The 17,324-nt window shown below is 47.9% G+C and overlaps 2 protein-coding genes across 7 annotated transcripts in view; both read right to left on the bottom strand.

Moving 5' to 3' along the window:
* Positions 1-17,324, bottom strand: part of LOC126950951 (protein trachealess-like) — a 41,635-nt gene that overhangs the window by 11,029 nt on the left and 13,282 nt on the right. Inside the window, exons 3-4 of the mRNA XM_050784863.1 lie at positions 15,331-15,518; positions 559-680 (exon numbers count right to left, since the gene is read on the bottom strand). Of these exons, the coding sequence (XP_050640820.1) occupies positions 559-680; positions 15,331-15,518 (310 nt within the window). The remainder of the gene's footprint in view (positions 1-558; positions 681-15,330; positions 15,519-17,324) is intronic.
* S100B (S100 calcium binding protein B) overlaps positions 1-17,324 on the bottom strand; it is a 153,482-nt gene that overhangs the window by 136,011 nt on the left and 147 nt on the right. Inside the window, exon 1 of one of the 6 annotated variants that reach the window (XM_050784356.1) lies at positions 12,016-12,019. The exons of 1 other annotated variant lie outside the window; for it this stretch is intronic. The gene's annotated coding sequence lies outside the window, so the exon portion shown is untranslated. Of the gene's footprint in view, positions 1-4,963; positions 4,968-7,924; positions 7,929-8,688; positions 8,693-11,505; positions 11,510-12,015; positions 12,020-17,324 lie in introns of those variants that run through there. 4 more of the 6 variants (XM_050784370.1, XM_050784372.1, XM_050784369.1 and 1 more) reach the window with 4 other exon arrangements.

The following is a 17,324-nucleotide window of genomic DNA, read 5'->3' as shown; positions in this document are numbered from 1 at the left end:
GATTCCTTGGTGAGGTAGCAGGAATATATCGTATTTAGATACAAAATTAAAGAGAAAGAAATGTTTCAAATGCTCAAAGTAGTAAAAATGAAATATGGTATAGTAATGTTTTTCATCTACACACAATTCTTCCTTTGTACAGTTGTTTCATGACTCAGGACATGATGGCTTACAGCATGATTTTCACATATATTCCTACATCTGAGTCTCACAGCCCCTGAGGTGTATAGAGAAGATGGAGTATCACTTTTGGGGAGGTAGTGACTACCACTCTACTAGCAGGTGACCATCAGGGACTGATATCTAGAGTTTCTGACTCTTCCTACCCCATGTATTCTGACTCTTCCTACCCCACCCACATTGCACCATGAGTAGAGATTTGTCCAAAAATGGAAAATTAGATATAGAGTACTCGATTCAACCAGAAATTTAACATGATAATTAAATATATATTGAGCAAAAGTTGAAGCAAAATATTTTCTAGAAAACTCCGAGGCCTGATTCTGTTATAGTTATAACCACTGACATGGAGTAGAGATGGTCAATATTGTACAGTACCTGAAGAAGCAAGTCCCCTTCAGAAAACAAATCTACATTGACTTGTGGAAAGGTCTGTTCACTTCTTCCTGGGTTCATGGGTGGGTCAGCTGAGCAGCCTGCATTGTTGTCCTTTAGGGTTGCTGAGAAAGAAAAATGGTGTTATTGTGAACATGTGCCATCCCACAGGGATGAAAAGGAGAATCCAGGTGACCCTGGTTCTCAGTTTCAGGATAGCCAGTGTCACTCTGTGTACTGGCACCTTGAGTTCTTCCAAGGTTCCAGTAAGAGCAGTCACATCTGATTGAACACTTACCTCCTCTAGCTGGGAAAAGAGCCCCATTTTAACTTTTGTCTGAGCTGTTCTTACTGTGGCTTCTCTACAGGCAAAATATTAATTCAGTTCAAATTCTGCTTCCTCTGAGGTGCCCTTGCTATTTCTCCTGAGGAAAATTTGCTGCACCTCCTTCGACTCCCTTAGCATTAAAGTCACTGCCATTAACACTGACTTGGTGTATGATGATTTCATTTTTGCCTTATCTATCAGATCAGGTGTAAGTGAATGACATGACCTGTTACAAAAAAATTGCAGATCCAGACCCTTACCTGTTTCACCACCTCTACCACTACCATCCTGGTCTGAGACATTATCAACTCTTGCTGACCTTCCTACTTCGACTTCTGCCCCGTGTAATCAATTCCCTGAACAGAAGTGTGCATGACATTTCTGAAAAATTATATAACATATAATATCACCCTTCTGCTCCAAAGGCCTCATATATGCACAAAACCCTCCAATGGCCTCATATACACAAAAATCTTATGTCCTGACCATGACCATTAGTTAAGATTCACTTTTTTGTAACTAAAATTCCCCAAATAACAATAGCTTACAAGATAAAAGCATATCTCATGCTCATACTGTATCAGAATAGTGCAGTCGGAGATGTGTGCAGCCCTGTCCCATGAGGCTCCATGGGACCAGCTCCTTGGAGCTCATCCTCTGCCTTCCTGGACTCAGCCTCAAGGCCTCACCCCTTCTGCTCCCAGGAGGAGGGATCTGCAGAAGAAAGGGTGGCACCATCTCTCTCAAGGAAGCTGCCCCCTGACTCCTTTGCCAATAGCCTATTGGTCAGAACCCCGTCACATGACCACACTGGTGCAAGGGAGCCTGGGAAGCTGGCCTTTTCCTGATGCCATGTTTTCTCCTGAAACTGCCCAGCTCCCACCAACCTGGCCATGCCAGTCACACAGCCTCCTTCTGACTCCTAGCTGTTCCCAGAAAAGACAGGCCCTTCCTGTTCTTTGCTAGGAGCTTTGCAGGTGCTGTTTTCTCTTCCTGGAAGTCCCCTCTTGCCATTTTTCACGTGGCTTCTCTGTCACTTCCTTGTTGCTCAGATACCTTCAGAATGGCCTCATCAGCAGTGTCTGCTGTTCTCGCCTCTTGCCCTATTTTCCCCCCTCAGAGGCTTTACCCTGTTTTATATTGTACACTTGTCTCCTGACACAGGGGCTGTGTCTTCCACTTGGATGTAACTGTTGTGCCGATAAGGTTTTGTTCCCTCCTGTGTCTCCAGCACCTGAAGCAAAGTCAAAGGCCCAGGGGTATTCAGCAAGGGCAGCGATGCAGATAGGCAGGTGCGCCTCCTGGACCTTCCTCCAGGTGCTGCCCGGGGCCGGGGGCATCATCACATTTGTATACAAGCAAGTCAACAGGGCTTTGGTTGTGGGGTCACAGACAAAGGACTAACAAGGGAAGGAGGAGCTTATGGAACAAGGTACAGGGCCCTGGGTCCCTAAGTAAGCATCCAGTTTTTCCTCTGTCCTCATCCTCTGTTCCATAATCCAAGGAATTCCAAACTCTATTTCTGTACAAATGAAGGGAATGTGGCCCCCACAGGTGCTCACAGCTCTTTTCTATATACAAATCATACCTAGAGGGTTCTGGCCTGAAAAATAAGCCAAGAGGTCTTTGCCATTTCACATTTCTAAATGTTACTTTAAGCATGAATAAGTTTGTACAAGTCTGAGGAATATTTAGCTGGGTAAGCAAAATTTATCACTAGTAAAGAAACAAGCTGGGTGCGGTGGCTCAGGCCTGTAATCCCAGCACTTTGGGAGGCTGAGGTGGGTGGATCACGAGGTCAGGAGATCAAGACCATCCTGGCTAACACGGTGAAACCCCGTCTTTACTGAAAATACAAAAAAAATTAGGCGGGCGAGGTGGCGTGCGCCCATAGTCCCAGCTACTCGGGAGGCTGAGGCAGGAGAATGGCAGGAACCCGGGAGGCGGAGCTTGCAGTGAGCCAAGATTGCACCACTGCACTCCAGCCTGGGCGACAAAGTGAGACTCTGTCTCAAAAAAAAAAAAGAAAAAGAAATAATTGTATAGTTTGCTTGACAGTGAATGACATTCCAGTGCATACTCAGGAAATACTTCCCCACAAAATTATCAGCGATATTGGTGGATCTATTTGCTTCTAAGTTGAAGATTAAAAAACAAGAAAGAAAGCTCATCTAAAAAATCCTATTTAACCGTAATGTGCATAACTTGGGGATAAGATGTTCAGCATGAAAAACAAGCCCGGATAGCAGACATTTTCATCTAATCAAGTCCTCAGTTACACAGAAAACAGCACCATTAACTGCATCGCAAAAGTCATTAGGGAAGGCTCGTGGCAAAGACGCACTAGTAAGCTTGTTAAAAGTCATTGGAAACAGTGGCTTTCTGGTTATCACAGGGACTCGGCAGTGAAGTGCGAAGCATGGCCATCGGGGCATCATCCTCCCTGTCACAGGCGGGACCAAGGGGACCGGGTGAGTACTGCTTTCTAACCTTCTTATGATTGGCTGTCTGATTCCCTAAATTCTGAAGGAATTTTTGTAATAAAGGGATTTAAGGCTCAAAATACCCACTAATTCAGGCATCATTTTATTATCATTTTGTGTATAGCATGTATTACCCCTTCTAATACAAGCTTCCCAAAAGAGGAAAAGAACAGGTTACCCATGGGAAAACTCCTCTCTACCCTTGTTTTTCCTTTGTTATTCACTTTTGGTCTCTCTCAGCCAAAAAATGGTCAGATTTCTCTTTGTCCATAAACTTAACGCTTTGCCAAATGATTTTTTTTTTACCTCCTAAACTTCATGAAGGAAAAGCATTTGAAATTTGACAAATAGACAAACTACTATTTGTTTTCCGGCTTTTCATTAAGCTGATATTTCACTCAGGCCCCCAAATATTTTCTTCACATTCCACTTAAATGCTAGGGGAGGCCAGGCGCAGTGGCTCACGCCTGTAATCCCGCGCTTTGGGAGGCCGAGGCGGGTGGATCACGAGGTCAGGAGTTCGAGACCAGCCTGGCCAACAGGGTGAAACCTTGTCTCTACTAAAAATACAAAAATTAGCCAGGCGTGGTGGCACGTGCCTGTAATCCCAGCTAATCAGGAGGCTGAGTCAGGAGAACGCTTGAACCTGGGAGGCGGGGCTTGCAGTGAGCCAAGGTCGCGCCACTGCCCTCCAGCCTGGGCGACAGAGCAAGACTCTGTCTCAAAAAACAAAACAAAAACAAAAAATGCTAGGGGTAAAGTCCCCTACAAGAGCAGAACTCCCCTGAAGGATGCTTCAAGCCTGTTTTCCTCTTTTAAGAAGTGGGCAACTGAACTGTGTATCCGTAATAATGTATAACTCTCCATAAGTCCTAGATAAGAAAAAAGATCCAAAGATCAAAGTGAAATAAGCAAAACAGATATTTAATCTTGTTGACAAAGTTCTATTTAAGAAAAGTAGTGTATGGCCACACACAAAAATACTTAGTAAGTGATCCGTCTCTGATTCTTAGAAAGAAATCCAAGGGGTATTGGAGCTGCTTATGCTTGTCCAAGCCAACATCAAAGACAAAACAGCTGAGAGAAACTGCTGAGGCTGGCTTGAAATCAGGTAAGAGTCATTTGTGCAAAGAAGTCTGAGTCATTTTACTGTTTAGTAACTTACAACAAACAAGCACCCTGCTCTGTCATCACAGAGCCCAGTGGAAACCGGGAGCATTTCCACTTCCATGTCCTGGAGTGGCCCTGGGTCAGCTGCGGCTGGAGCCCTGGCTGGTTGTCAGGGAAGAAAAAAGGTGGGAGAAAGGGGAGGAGGGGGCTGGGGAAGGAATTCAATCCAAGATCAGCCTCACACTGATATTCTGAGAAACAGGACCTTCCTCTCCTCAGATCCAGAACCATCACCCCAACGGCAATGTTCCACCTCTTCTTAGGCTCCTGTGCTTCCTTTGCCACACTGAGCATTCATGTGCTCATTCACCGGACAGGGCAGCCCAGCTGTTCATCCACTGCAGTTCCCAAAGGAATAGGAGCAGTGGGTTCCTGTTCAGCTGGTGGTCTCTGTCTTTGGTGACAAGATGTGACAACGTGTTTTTCCCCCCCCCGCCATCGCTCTAAAAGAATCTCCTCATCTACATTTTCTACAAGATAACGAGGCCCAGGAAGCCTGAGACCCAAGTGATGGACCATCCAGACTCCTCCAGCTCAAGCTCATGGCTTCAAACTACCTCATTCCAAACGGAAAGAGGCTCCGCCCAGTGCAGCAGGTGCAGGTTCGGTCCTGGCTCGGTCTCACTGCTGTTCCCCCTTCAGAGAGCCCTTGACTCCACTGAACCTCTTTTATCTTGTCTATGCTGGGAGATGATGAAAACTCACTGAGTGAAATAACTGAATAAAAAGTCTGGCTCATAGAAAATGTTCAATAGACGGCAATTCTTTCTCACGAAGAGTAAATTACGTTGGTGTAAACGTTAATTAATGCCGGCTAGGCGAGGCGGGCGGATCATGAAGTCAGGAGATTGAGACCATCCTGGCTAACACGGTCAAACCCCGTCTCTACTAAAAATACAAAAAAAAAAAAAAAAAAAAAAAAAAGCCGGTCGTGGTAGTGGGTACCTGTAGTCCCAGCTACTCTGGAGGCTGAAGCAGGAGAATGGCATGAACCCGGGAGGCGGAGCTTGCAGTGAGCCGAGGTCATGCCACTCACTCCAGCCTGGGCGACAGAGTGAGACTCTGTCTCAAAAAATATATATACATATATTATGTAATGCCAAGTTACAAAGAAAGGGGGCAATGGGATCACCAGACTATGGTGAGTATAGGTCAGATGAACATGGGTTAACAATTTAGTTTTAGTTTTTTTTTTTTTTTTTTTTTTTTGACCATTCTGTCACTCAGGCTGGAGTGCAGTGGTGCAATCATGGCTCACTGCAGCCTCTATCTCTTGGGCTCGAGTGATCCTCACACCTCAGCCTCCCCAGTAGCTGGGACTACAGGCGTGTGCCACCACACCTGGCTAATGCGTTTGTATTTTTTGTAGAGATGGGATTTTGCCACATTGCCCAGGCTGGTCTTGAACTCCTGGGCTCAAGTGATCCTTCCGCCTTGGCCTCTCAGAGTGCTGGGGTCATAGGTGTGAGCCACTGCGCCTAGCCAGCAATTTAGTTATGAAGCTGTTGACACACGGCCCCTGTCTTGCTTGCTGTAAGTGGGTGGGGGCAGGGAGATGCTCCCCAGAAGCAGCTGCACGTATCTGTCCCATTTACTGACCCTCTGGGGCCTAGATAGGAAAATGGCACTAGGAGAGGTGACTTCGAGGGTTGGGGAGAAGGATCCTGTTGACACGCACATGGCCGGAACATACAAAATCAGAAGATGCTGGAGAATATTCCCACGGCATACACAGATCTTGGTTCAAGGCCCATTTAGGTCAACTTTACACACAGAAAGACCCCGTTTGTTTCAGTGATTTCCAGTTACAGTGGGTCAGAAGAAGCAATGCACAGGTAACGGGGAGCAGCAGGGGCAGGGATGAGGGTGGCCACCTGGTCTGTTCACTGTTTGGGCCTGACTCACTAAGACAGATTATTCCAGCATGTTCTGTTTAAGGATGCAAAGCCTTCACATGACATATTAGAAGAATGTCCCCTTAGAAATGATCAAACACTTAAGTTCACATGTAGAGAGTGATAAGCCATAGATTTAGGTTTTCCTAAATATAGTTTCTCCCACTCCAGACCCTAAATATCTACTACATGCACATCTCCAGGAACAAATTAGGCACCACCTGAGGGATACGGAAAAGCAGGCACCAGTGTGCGTGTCCCAGTGGGGGCAGGAGGCCACAGCAGCCTTGGACTGCGTGACCACGGGCTGAGCAAGAGGAACTGAGCCTGACATGTTTGGCTCCAAAAAGGCGAGTTCTTCAGAGTGAACAAACCATGTCCAGTCTGTCCTCTGATGCCTTTGTCGCTCAGTCCGCAGGTCTGCATGTTTCTGCTCTCACGTTTCTACTCTTAGTGAGGCCACCTGAAGAGACCCTCATCTCCACCCACCTCCAACTTGTTAGCTTTGCTCCTCACAGGAAGAAATAACCCAGCAGCCCAGAGAATGCCAGCACTCGAGGGAGGTGGCCAGGAGCAGCGACCTGGCTAGTGGGGAGGCTGAGACTGGCAGTTAGCAAATGGCATTTCAGGACACAGTGCATCTCCTGGCACCCGCTGGCTCTGCTCTGCAGGAAAGCCATTTGCCCTGTGTCTCAGTGTCAGTGTGCAGATGCTCTCAACTTCTTAGAAGGATATCACTGTTCCTTTTGCTGACAATAATACTAACTGCCCTGCTGTGGATCTACTTCCTCTCAGGGAAAGCTCACCTCCCTTGCCGCCCCTCAGCAGCTGTGCTCTGTGCTCAGGGCAGAGCCCGGCCCCCTTGAGCTCGAAGGCGCAGGCAAAGCTCAGAAAAGGTGAAGGCGGTGGGGGATTTGCTGATGAGGGTCCTAGGTTCAGGGGCTGGGGAAACTGGGAGTGGGAACTGGGATGGGGATGCTAAGAGCCCTGTGGTGAGGGGTGGCAGGGGTCCTGGGTCTGGCTGTCAGTGGAGAAGAAGCCATGAGTGTGGGAGGGAAGGAGGGATGGGGTCTCAGGCGAGCAACATACTGAGTCCGACACACACCTGCGGACAGAGGCCTGGGGTCCTGCCAAGGGCTAGGATGGGGTTGGGGATGTGAGGTGGGTCCCTCCTGACTTTGCCCCGACTGAGGGGTCCAGGCTGGCAGGGCCTCGACGTTCTCTGGGCTCTTTAACGTTGATGCAGGGAGACAGAGGCAGGAGCCGACAGCCTTTTGCCTGGAGAGACCCAAATGAGGTGCCTTCTCTGCAGCCACTCTCCTGACACAGCGGGATTCTCCAGAAATGCCCCAATATATATTTAACTGTATGTCTATGTGATTTAACCATTGACTTGCAAAATTCCTGAAAATATAACAGTTGATTCTAGAGAGCTGGTTCAAGCCAGTTGCAGCACACCACCGCCCCGCAGCCACAGCCAATCCCTGCTCTAGCCCCCACGTCTGCGCTGAATAAACAAAGACTGCAGCCCTGGGTGTAAATGGGAAAAAGCCTCAGCCAGTGGCGGCTGTGCCCTCCAGACACACTGAATTTTGCACACAGGTTCTCTATCTCCTACCTGCCTAAGATGGACTCTGTGATGGAAGCTTGGCCGTGGTGGCTGGATGGCTCCCAGTCACCCTCTTTTGCTCCTATTGTAGAGATACTGCGTTTTCTCATACGTGGTTATGGATACGCTCCTGCTTCTCGCCACACCCCACACATCATTCTTGCAGATATTAACCACCTCAGGGTGGCCAGGCCTTTGATTATAAGCTTCCCACAGGTCAGGTGAGAACTTCACCAAGAGAGGAAGGAGGTACGGAAGCTCTAACTGCAGATCCGTGGGTGAAATTTCACGTCCTCCCTCCCTTGAACCTTCGAGAAGTTCAGGACTTTAAAAATGAACGCACAGTGCTGTGGACTGAAATCTGTGCCCACCTCATGATCACATGCTGATGCCCTAATGCTCAAGGTAACGGTGTCAGGAGGTGGGGCCTTAGGGAGGTAATCAGATCATGAGGGTGGAGCTTCATGAACGGGATTAGGGCCCTTGGAAGAAGAGACATGAGAGAAATGAACTCTGCTGTGTGAGGACAGAACAAGAAGGCGGCCAGTCCATGAAGACAGCCCTCACCAGGAGCTGAACCCGTTGGCACCTTTATCGGAGACTTCTGGCCTCCAGAACTATGAGAAATAAATTTCTGTTGTCCACTCCCCCCAGGTCTGTGGGATTTCTGTTATAGCAGCCAGAGCTGACTAAAACACACCTCAGTTCTTCCAGTGGTTATTCTGTGCTTCCCAAGTTCCAGGCACTGAACTGGGGTTTCCAAGATGAACAAGCCACACCCCTTCCCTTGAGGAACGTGCTGCCTGGACCAGCATCCACACTCGCAGCATCTGTGGGTCACATGTGGACTCCAGCTCACGGTAAATTAAAAACAAATCAAAGACTCATCACAATTTAAAACAATGCAAATTAAATGTGATTTAAAATAATAGCTTTATACAAATGAAGGGGTGATACTGCTTACAAACTTTCACCACTATGACAATGATCCGATGAGGCATTTTTTCTTACTCTTTATTTTTATTACTTTAGAATATTCAGTACATTAGAAATGGCAGCAAGTGTTCGGTGGTACTACCAGATACTTTAGATATTCAGCTTAAATGTGTGCTCAGAAAGGATAGAGAGCTTTCTCTGTACGGACTGTTTTCAGAACTCCACCAGCGGCTACCACTGGCCTGAGAGCTGGGACGCTGGACCTTCCAGCCCAGGAGTCAGGGATGCAGGGGTTCCTACAACACTCAGTTCTGCTTGATTCAGCAAAGGATTTCTTCTTGTCCTCTTAAAGAATTTCGGTGTGGTCTGCAAAATAGGCCTAATAATAATTTTCAGTTCTGTCTTGGCCACTGAAGAAAATCAATAAATTATCAAGAGTCAGGAAAAACACGAACGTCCAGTGACCATACCGGTTGTGTCACAACGTGGATTTAAGGAATCTTGGAACTGTAGCCTCCACCTTGCGAGTCTTCAGAGTTACTTACGGACTCACTGAGATGCAATGAGGAAGCTGCCTGGCATCATGGAACAGTCTGTACGAATGATGCCAGTGTCAGAGGCAATGTTTTAAAATCTTTCCCATTTTAGAAGCCCATGTGAGTCAGCAGCACTGCAGTGACCTCCAGCTTCCAGCCTGTGAGGTTTACTCCCTGGATGTACGTGTCCAGTTGGAGCTGGATACATCATATTATCATGATTATCTCTGAGTGACTGGGTTATAGGTGAGTTCTTAATGTTTGTTTTTTCTTTTGTCTTTTTATACATTCTGAGATTTCAGCATTAAACCTGCATTGCTCTGTAAATGCAGGAACCCCACACTAAGGAAAAGAGAGCGTGGCCCACGGGCAGACGTTGCTGGACTTCCTTCCCATCCTCTCCAGCAGCCCACCCCTCCTCTGCCATGCAGTGGCTGTGCTGGATGCGCACGACCAGGCCCCTTGCCAATGCCTGTCTGCAAATGGACACGTGGAAGGGAGCTGCTAGGAGCGTCCAGGAGGACAAGAGCAAAGAGCAAAGGGGCCCTCACTGCCTCCAGTCCCCTGGTGCCTGCACACGACACCTGGAGTAGAAGCAGCCTCCTTGGGGACACACAAGGGGAGGAGCCAAAGCTGGCAGAGCAGATGGTGGGAAAGGACTCAGATCTCTGTGTCACCGTAGGCCGACTTCTGCCTCATCTTGGGAGATAATGCACTTTTATTGTGGTTGAAGTTGTTTCCTAAAATAAGACAGGCTTCTTTCCAGTACCTGGTAGCTGAGAGCTTCCCAACCGAGCTATACCAAGGAGAAATAGACTGAACCCCTGGGCTCATTTCTTCAGTGAGAAGCCACCTCGGCAGGTCTGGGTCAGCCCAGAGGAGGGGCCAGAGACACCCTCCTCTCCGTGGCACCATCCCCACCCTCCCGCTCCCCAGCCTGGACAATGCTGCCATTGTTGCAGTGTTGCATTGGAAGATTCTCGGCAACAAAATTTCAAATCTATGAAGAGAAAAATACTATCTAAAAAGTTATTTTTATACCCGAATCGGAAAAACTACATTTCTAAGACTCTCTTGGAACTAGATGGCTGTGTGATGCCAACTGACCAATGAGAGGTAAGCAGATGCCAACCAGGGGGCGCCAGAGATTGGCATCACCACTTATTTCTTGTTTCTTCCCTCCTGCCTGGAACACCAACCTAATGGCAGGGGACACGAAGCCACCTGGCAACCAAGAGGGAAAGGCCAGGGACCTGCAGGCCTGGCCCTGGCACCCTTGAGCTCAGAGTTGATGCCAGGCTGCACCTGCCTCAAAAGAACTTGCATCAGTGTGCGGCAATGTGGTTACACAGCAGGGCCGGCCCCCTGACAGAGACAGCCAGTCAAGTCTAGAGAGACAAACTGGTCAAGAAGTACCTCCTGAAGAAAATATGGATTTATACTTGAATCTTCCATTCTAACTGTTAGTCAGTTTTTTTTTTTTTTAAGTATGTTCCTGTTTAGAACATCAAAAATTCTAGAGAAAGAACAGAAACCTGTCCTCTGAATGCTGGGCAGGCAGGCAATCTTCTGAGATGGCCACAGGTTACCCTGCCCTGACAACATCGTCTTCATGTTCACTCCAGGCCTCCGGACACCACCTGGCAGACCCCATATCACCTGCTAGTCCTGGCTTTTCCTTTGCTAAGTTGTGTTGTGATTTTGGATGCTAAATTTGACTGCACAGCTTTCTGTGCCAGATGGAGATGCACAGCATGACTGGAGCCTGCGGTCTAACCCAAGGGAGTTGCCCCAACAGAGCGAGTCTGTGGGTCTGGCACCCTCGTCCTTCGGGCTCAGCAGTGAATCAGAGCAGGTTCTGCCTGGCTGTAAGAGACAAGTGTTCCTCCCCTCGGGTAGGGCGCAGGCACGGTCAGCTCCCAAGAGTGAACTCAGCTGCCCTGACCTCTCTTCTCAGCACACAGGCAATCGGTCACTTGTCAGGCCTGCCCATCCCCCAGACCAACCTGGCCCCAGTGTGGGGCTGCACTCAGGGCTTGGGGGCAGTGTCAGCTGTAGCGCCAGGCACGGGTGCTGAGCCAGCCTAGGGTGAGGGGCTACCACCTGGAGGTAACCCCCAGCAGCAAATGCCCTTTCATCCACCTCAGTGCTTGGTCTGCCTGGTGGACTCCCTGCCTCACCTAGCACCACCTCTGATGGACAGAGGACGGCTAAGGCAGGTGCCAGCCCCTACTTCCAGCCTTTCTCCACTGTTCATGGGCACTGAATGGTCAGGACAGACAGACACCTGCCTTTACAGCTGCCTAGAAGGAAAAGCAGCGTCACACACAGACACTTTGGGCCAAGGAAAGCCAGGCCTGGCCACCTCCAGAGCCTAGCAGGAGCTGAATGGCCAGAGCCCCAAGGGGTGTCCTGGTGGTGGAGAGGAAGGCAGGGAGGGTGGTAGGGTACCCAGCGGGAGGTGCGGGGACAAGGACACGTGGGGAGCCTGAAGGGCATGAGTCCCCCTCTGCCCCCATAAGTTGGGCTCAGAGACCACCTGCACCCAGCCCCGTGAGAGCAGCTCGATGCTGCATGTCTCCCCTGAGTCAGGGGCTCACTGAGGAGGGATGAGGCCTCATCAGGAACACCAAGCCTGGTGCTTAGCGGTGGAATGAGAGAACCAGATCACTAAGAAGGATGGGCTGGGCCGGGCGCGGTGGCCCACGCCTGTAATCCCAGCACTTTGGGAGGCCAAGGCGGGTGGATCACAAGGTCAGGAGATTGAGACCATCCTGGCTAACACGGTGAAACCCCGTCTCTACTAAAAATATAAAAAATCAGCCGGGTGTGGTGGCGGCGCCTGTAGTCCCAGCTACTCAGGAGGCTGAGGCAGGAGAATGGCGTAAACCTGGGAGGTGGAGCTTGCGGTGAGCCGAGATGGCGCCACTGCACTCCAGCCTGGGCACAGAGCGAGACTCCGTCTCAAAAAAAAAAAAAAAAGAAAAAAGAAAAAAAAAAAGAAAAAGAAGGATGGGCTGTGACAGTAACCTCTCGGGGAGTGGAAGGGGAGGAGGCCAGCCTGTGACTTCCCTGCTCACAGCTGGAGGCTGGAGAATGTCCAGTCTTACTCCAGGAGAATCGGCTGGATCCACATCTAAATGTCTTCAACTTCTCTCCAGGGTGCTGACATCACTGCCCAGGTCATTAACAGATGGGCAGACGCCTGTCGCCTCATCCCTGAAGGCGCAGGACATCCACACGGCCAGCAGAGCTGACCAGGGCAGGCCCCCTGGCAACACCCTGGGCTCGTCTGCACTCTAATAAGCTTCTAAGGTCCCCTCCAAGGGTGTTAGAAGGGAAAAGACTTTGAATGTGCATTTTTAAAAATCGAGGTGAACTTCACATAAGAGTAACCATTTAAAAATAAGCAATTCAGTGGCATTAAGTACAGTCACCATGTTGTGCAACCACCACCTCGTTCTAGTTCCCAAACGCTGTCATCACCCCAAATAAAACCCACAACCTGGGCCACCACCTGGAGTGTGTTTGGTCCTCGGAGGACATTCCATATTGTTGTGGGGAATGATTAAATAATTGCTGCTTTTCTGCAGTTACCATTGTACTTCGAGCAAAAGTTTCGTAAGTTTCATGAGTTTTCAGACTATATTATCTGGGTTGACTGGATCCAATTTTAGTTTTTGAGTTTCTTTTTTGAACAGCTGCAACAATTTTAAAGATTAATATATCCTGACTTTTGTTCTTTATTAGAGGTCTTCCAAAGAACAAAGATACATGTATTTTAAAAATAGAATAAAATTTATCCTGTCTTACAGTGATCATGTGAGTCCATTTAACCCATATATAAATCTAAGATACATTCATCTTAGTGATTTTATTTAGTTTTTTAAATCTTGGAACATTTTGCTATTTTATCATCCTAAAAACATTTCAAAGTTCATCATTAAGGATTCTCAGCTTTGCCACGAAGACTAAAATAATATGAAAACAGAAGGATGATGGAACACAGAGAAAGATAACGTGATGCAGAAATCAGCATTCTTTGGTATTACCCTCCAGTTTTGTTGTTGCCAAAGTTCTATTCAAGAAGATGCATCTGAAGAAATGGAGATAGTGAGGGCTGTTTTGTCTTTAATTAAATACAGTGGGGGGTTCAGAAGTTTCCATCTTCTTTCCATAGTGGCAAAGAGAAGACAACTGACAGAGAAAGAGGTTTCACAATTTTAGATGAGTTGGAAGATAATTTCCCAGGGCGATCAGTGCTTTCCCCTGTGATAATGGAAATGGCTTCATATCTGCTGTCCCAGCCACATGTGGCTACTGAGCTCTGAAAATGTGGTTGGTGTGACCAAGAAGCTAAGATTTTAATTTTACTTAATTTTAATTGATATAAGTTTAAATTTAAATAACTATATATGGCTAATAGCTACCATACTGAATAGCAAAATTCTTGACTCTAATACTTAAAGTGAAAATGATCATATAAATGAAAGCTCAGCAGAGAAATGGAGCTATAAAAAGAACCAAAGAGAAATGTTTGATCTGCAAAATATAATACCGGAAATAAAAAATACATTTAATAGGCTTAACAGCAAAATGAACACTCGCAGAGAAAAGGACTGATAAGCTTAGAGACTGGTCAGTGGAAATTATCCAAAATGAAGCAGCAATGAGAAAACTGAGCAAAGAACCAACGGCCTGTGGCACAGCATCAAGCAGAGTCTAAAATACATGTAATTTGAGTTCTACACAGAGAGGAGAGAAAGAAGACTCAGAGAAAGTATTTGAAGAAATGATGGCCAAAACTTTATCAAATTTGATGAAAATGATGAATCCACATTTGTTCTTATTGGAGTAGAGCTGGGGAGGAGTTTATAAAAAGCTTCAGAGATGATGCTTACTTGGGAGATAACTTTTCTAAGTTGATGGTCTCATTATCAATCAACTTAGATATAAATTTAAATTTCCCCCAGATTTTCTCCCAAATTTCCAGCAATTCTAAAAAAGCTTTTTGAAAATAAAATAAATTTCATGAGAGGATTGTGACCATTTTTTAACCTTTTGTTCAAGCCCAGAGTCTGCCTCCCTTGTCCATCCTCCCAGGACATGTCTCTGAGCTACAAAGGGGACACATTCTCCCTCATGAGAGGTGACGCTGCAGGGAAGACAGGAGGCCACAGACTCACCCGTGTTCGTTCAGCGTCACTGAATACAAGTTCCACTTGCGGGAATGGGTTAGAACATCTGTCTTTAAGTAGCAACACAGTTAATGAGCAAGCAGGACAAGGAAGAATAGATTGTGCCCTCTGTGTAATAGAGAATTTTAGGAGGAAAAGTTTTCAAGAAAACAAGAAGAAATAATATCCTAGATCCTATGTTATATTCAGAGAAAGAGGACCTTTGTTCTGAACCAAAGTTCTATAAGGTAGAGGAACACTTGGATCCTCACAAGAAATGACAAAGCAAAGGGAGGCAGGAGCACTGTGGTCGCGTTAAGGACTCTCCCTGGAGAATAACAGAGCCAGGCAAGGGGACTGGTGCCATCTCTTTCCACGAGCAGCCTGGGACAGCAAGGAGCCAGGGTTTGCACCTCGGACAGGCACACTCCCAGGTGAGCACCTGGCTCACCTAATGCACCTGTGTCGAGCAGGTGCCTCTCGCCTCTGCCTGAGGTCTGAAGGCAATGGTGCAGCTTTCACCAGGACAAAGGGTCAACCCAAGTTACCCTTTTTCCTCTTGTGGCCACAGCCTCCACCAGGGTCCCAGCAGGTGCCAGGGGGCCTCTCACCCTCGCTTTGTAACAGCAGCCACCACTTGCCTGCAAAGTAGTCCTTCACCTTCAGGTAGCCCACGATCAGCCTGAGGACGGACAGCTTGTCCAGCCGTGCACGCACGTCCTCGGGGAAGGGTAACAGGTTGGTGAGTCGGCTCAGCTCTTCATTCAGTCGGTCCCGGTGCCTTTTGGAAGGGTTGGTCTTGGCTCCCTCTGGAGGCAGTGGCTTAGGACTTGGGGGAGAGAGAAGAATGATCATGGCCCCACTTTCCACTGCCATTTCACTCCTGCATCACCCCAGGGGTTCCAACACCATGCCCCGCACTGTGCAGCCCAAATCCCTGGTGTTCAGAGGCAGAATCCCTCATCCTGTAGTCTCAGGTTCTGCTCATCCACGATGCCCCACCACTCCTCTGCCCTCACCCCTTTCCTCATCTGTTGGCCGGAGCCCCACTGGGCCCTGGGCACCTAGAAGGCTCCTTCACACCCAAGCACGAGGGTTAGACCTGGCAGCCCTCAAAGTATCAGGGCCGGCCCACTTTCCCTCCCATTTGCCCCTGGCCCAGTGCATTTGCATCCACATGTAATTTTTAAATGAGAAAATCTCTGTATCACAATTAACACTGACCAAACTGAAACTCCATTTAGGAAAGTATAATTTGTTAGGAATTGAGCATATGCACACGCACACACAGAGAGATACTTAACATGTACCTATGTGTGTGCTTTCTCTTTTCTTCTCTGTGTATAAAACACACACACATGCTCATGGACACAGGGACATTATCTCTTTCCATATATACATATGTACGCACATATAAATTCTCTGCGTGTCCATCCGTCTCTACAATCTTCCATCATCAACATGCAGGGAAGAATGATTCCTGGGAGGCTGTAGTCACCACTCATCCATCTTTATTCTTACAGGCTTCTCCTCTGGGTTTCACATTCAAAAGTTTCCACATTTCCCACAGATGAAACCAAAGTTTTCATGTGTAGCTTTGAAAGAATATCTGGAGGCTCTGTGTTCCCAGTGCCCCGACCCTCATCCCTCAAAGCCCAGCACTGGCCCACAGGACCGGGTCCACCAGCCATGATTTCAGCGACATTCATGAGCAGTTAGTTCACCCAAGTAGCACGACCGAAGCTATTTCTACTACCTCACCTCCAAAGCAAAACACAGTAGCACTCCCTAGAGGACAGAAGGAAGTTTAAAACATGATAAGCAGCAAAATATAATTTTTTAGAAGGCCAGGTCGGGTGTGGTGGTTCACGCCTGTGATCCCAGCACTTTGGGAGGTGGGAGTTCCAGGTCGGGTGTGGTGGTTCACGCCTGTGATCCCAGCACTTTGGGAGGTGGGAGTTCCAGGTCGGGTGTGGTGGTTCACGCCTGTGATCCCAGCACTTTGGGAGGTGGGAGTTCCAGGTCGGGTGTGGTGGTTCACGCCTGTGATCCCAGCACTTTGGGAGGTGGGAGTTCCAGGTCGGGTGTGGTGGTTCACGCCTGAAACCCCAGCACTTTGGGAGGTGGGAGTTCCAGGTTGGGTGTGGTGGCTCACGCTTGTAATCCCAGCACTTTGGGAGGCGGGTGATCACCTGAGGTCAGGAATTCAACACCAGCCTGACCAACATGCTGAACTCCTGTCTCTACTAAAGATACAAAAATTAGCTGGGTGTGGTGGCACATGCCTGTAACCCCAGCTACTCCGGAGGCTGAGGGAGGAGAATCGTCTGAGCCTGGGAGGCGGAGGTTGCAGGGAGCTGAGATCTCGCCACTGCACTTAAGCCTGGGTGACAGAGCAAGACTCCACCTCAAAAAAAAAAAAAAAAAAAAAAAACAACAACAACAACAACAAAAAAAAAAACAGAAAAGAAAAGAAAAGAAAAAAGAAGCCAAACATAAAAAATACAGATGCTGTACTCAACTTTATCTAGATAGATAGATAGTAAGCAAAAATAATGAATGAAGTTGTTTCTGCCTCATTTATAAAACACACTGACAGCCTCCGTCTCTCAGGGCTGCTACGCAAGAAACAGCC

The sequence above is a fragment of the Macaca thibetana genome, chromosome 3, assembly GCF_024542745.1.
Source record: "Macaca thibetana thibetana isolate TM-01 chromosome 3, ASM2454274v1, whole genome shotgun sequence".
NCBI classification, from domain to species: domain Eukaryota; kingdom Metazoa; phylum Chordata; class Mammalia; order Primates; family Cercopithecidae; genus Macaca; species Macaca thibetana.
The sequence above is the reverse complement of the archived record's forward strand: the minus strand, read 5'-3'. Positions and strand labels throughout refer to the sequence as shown.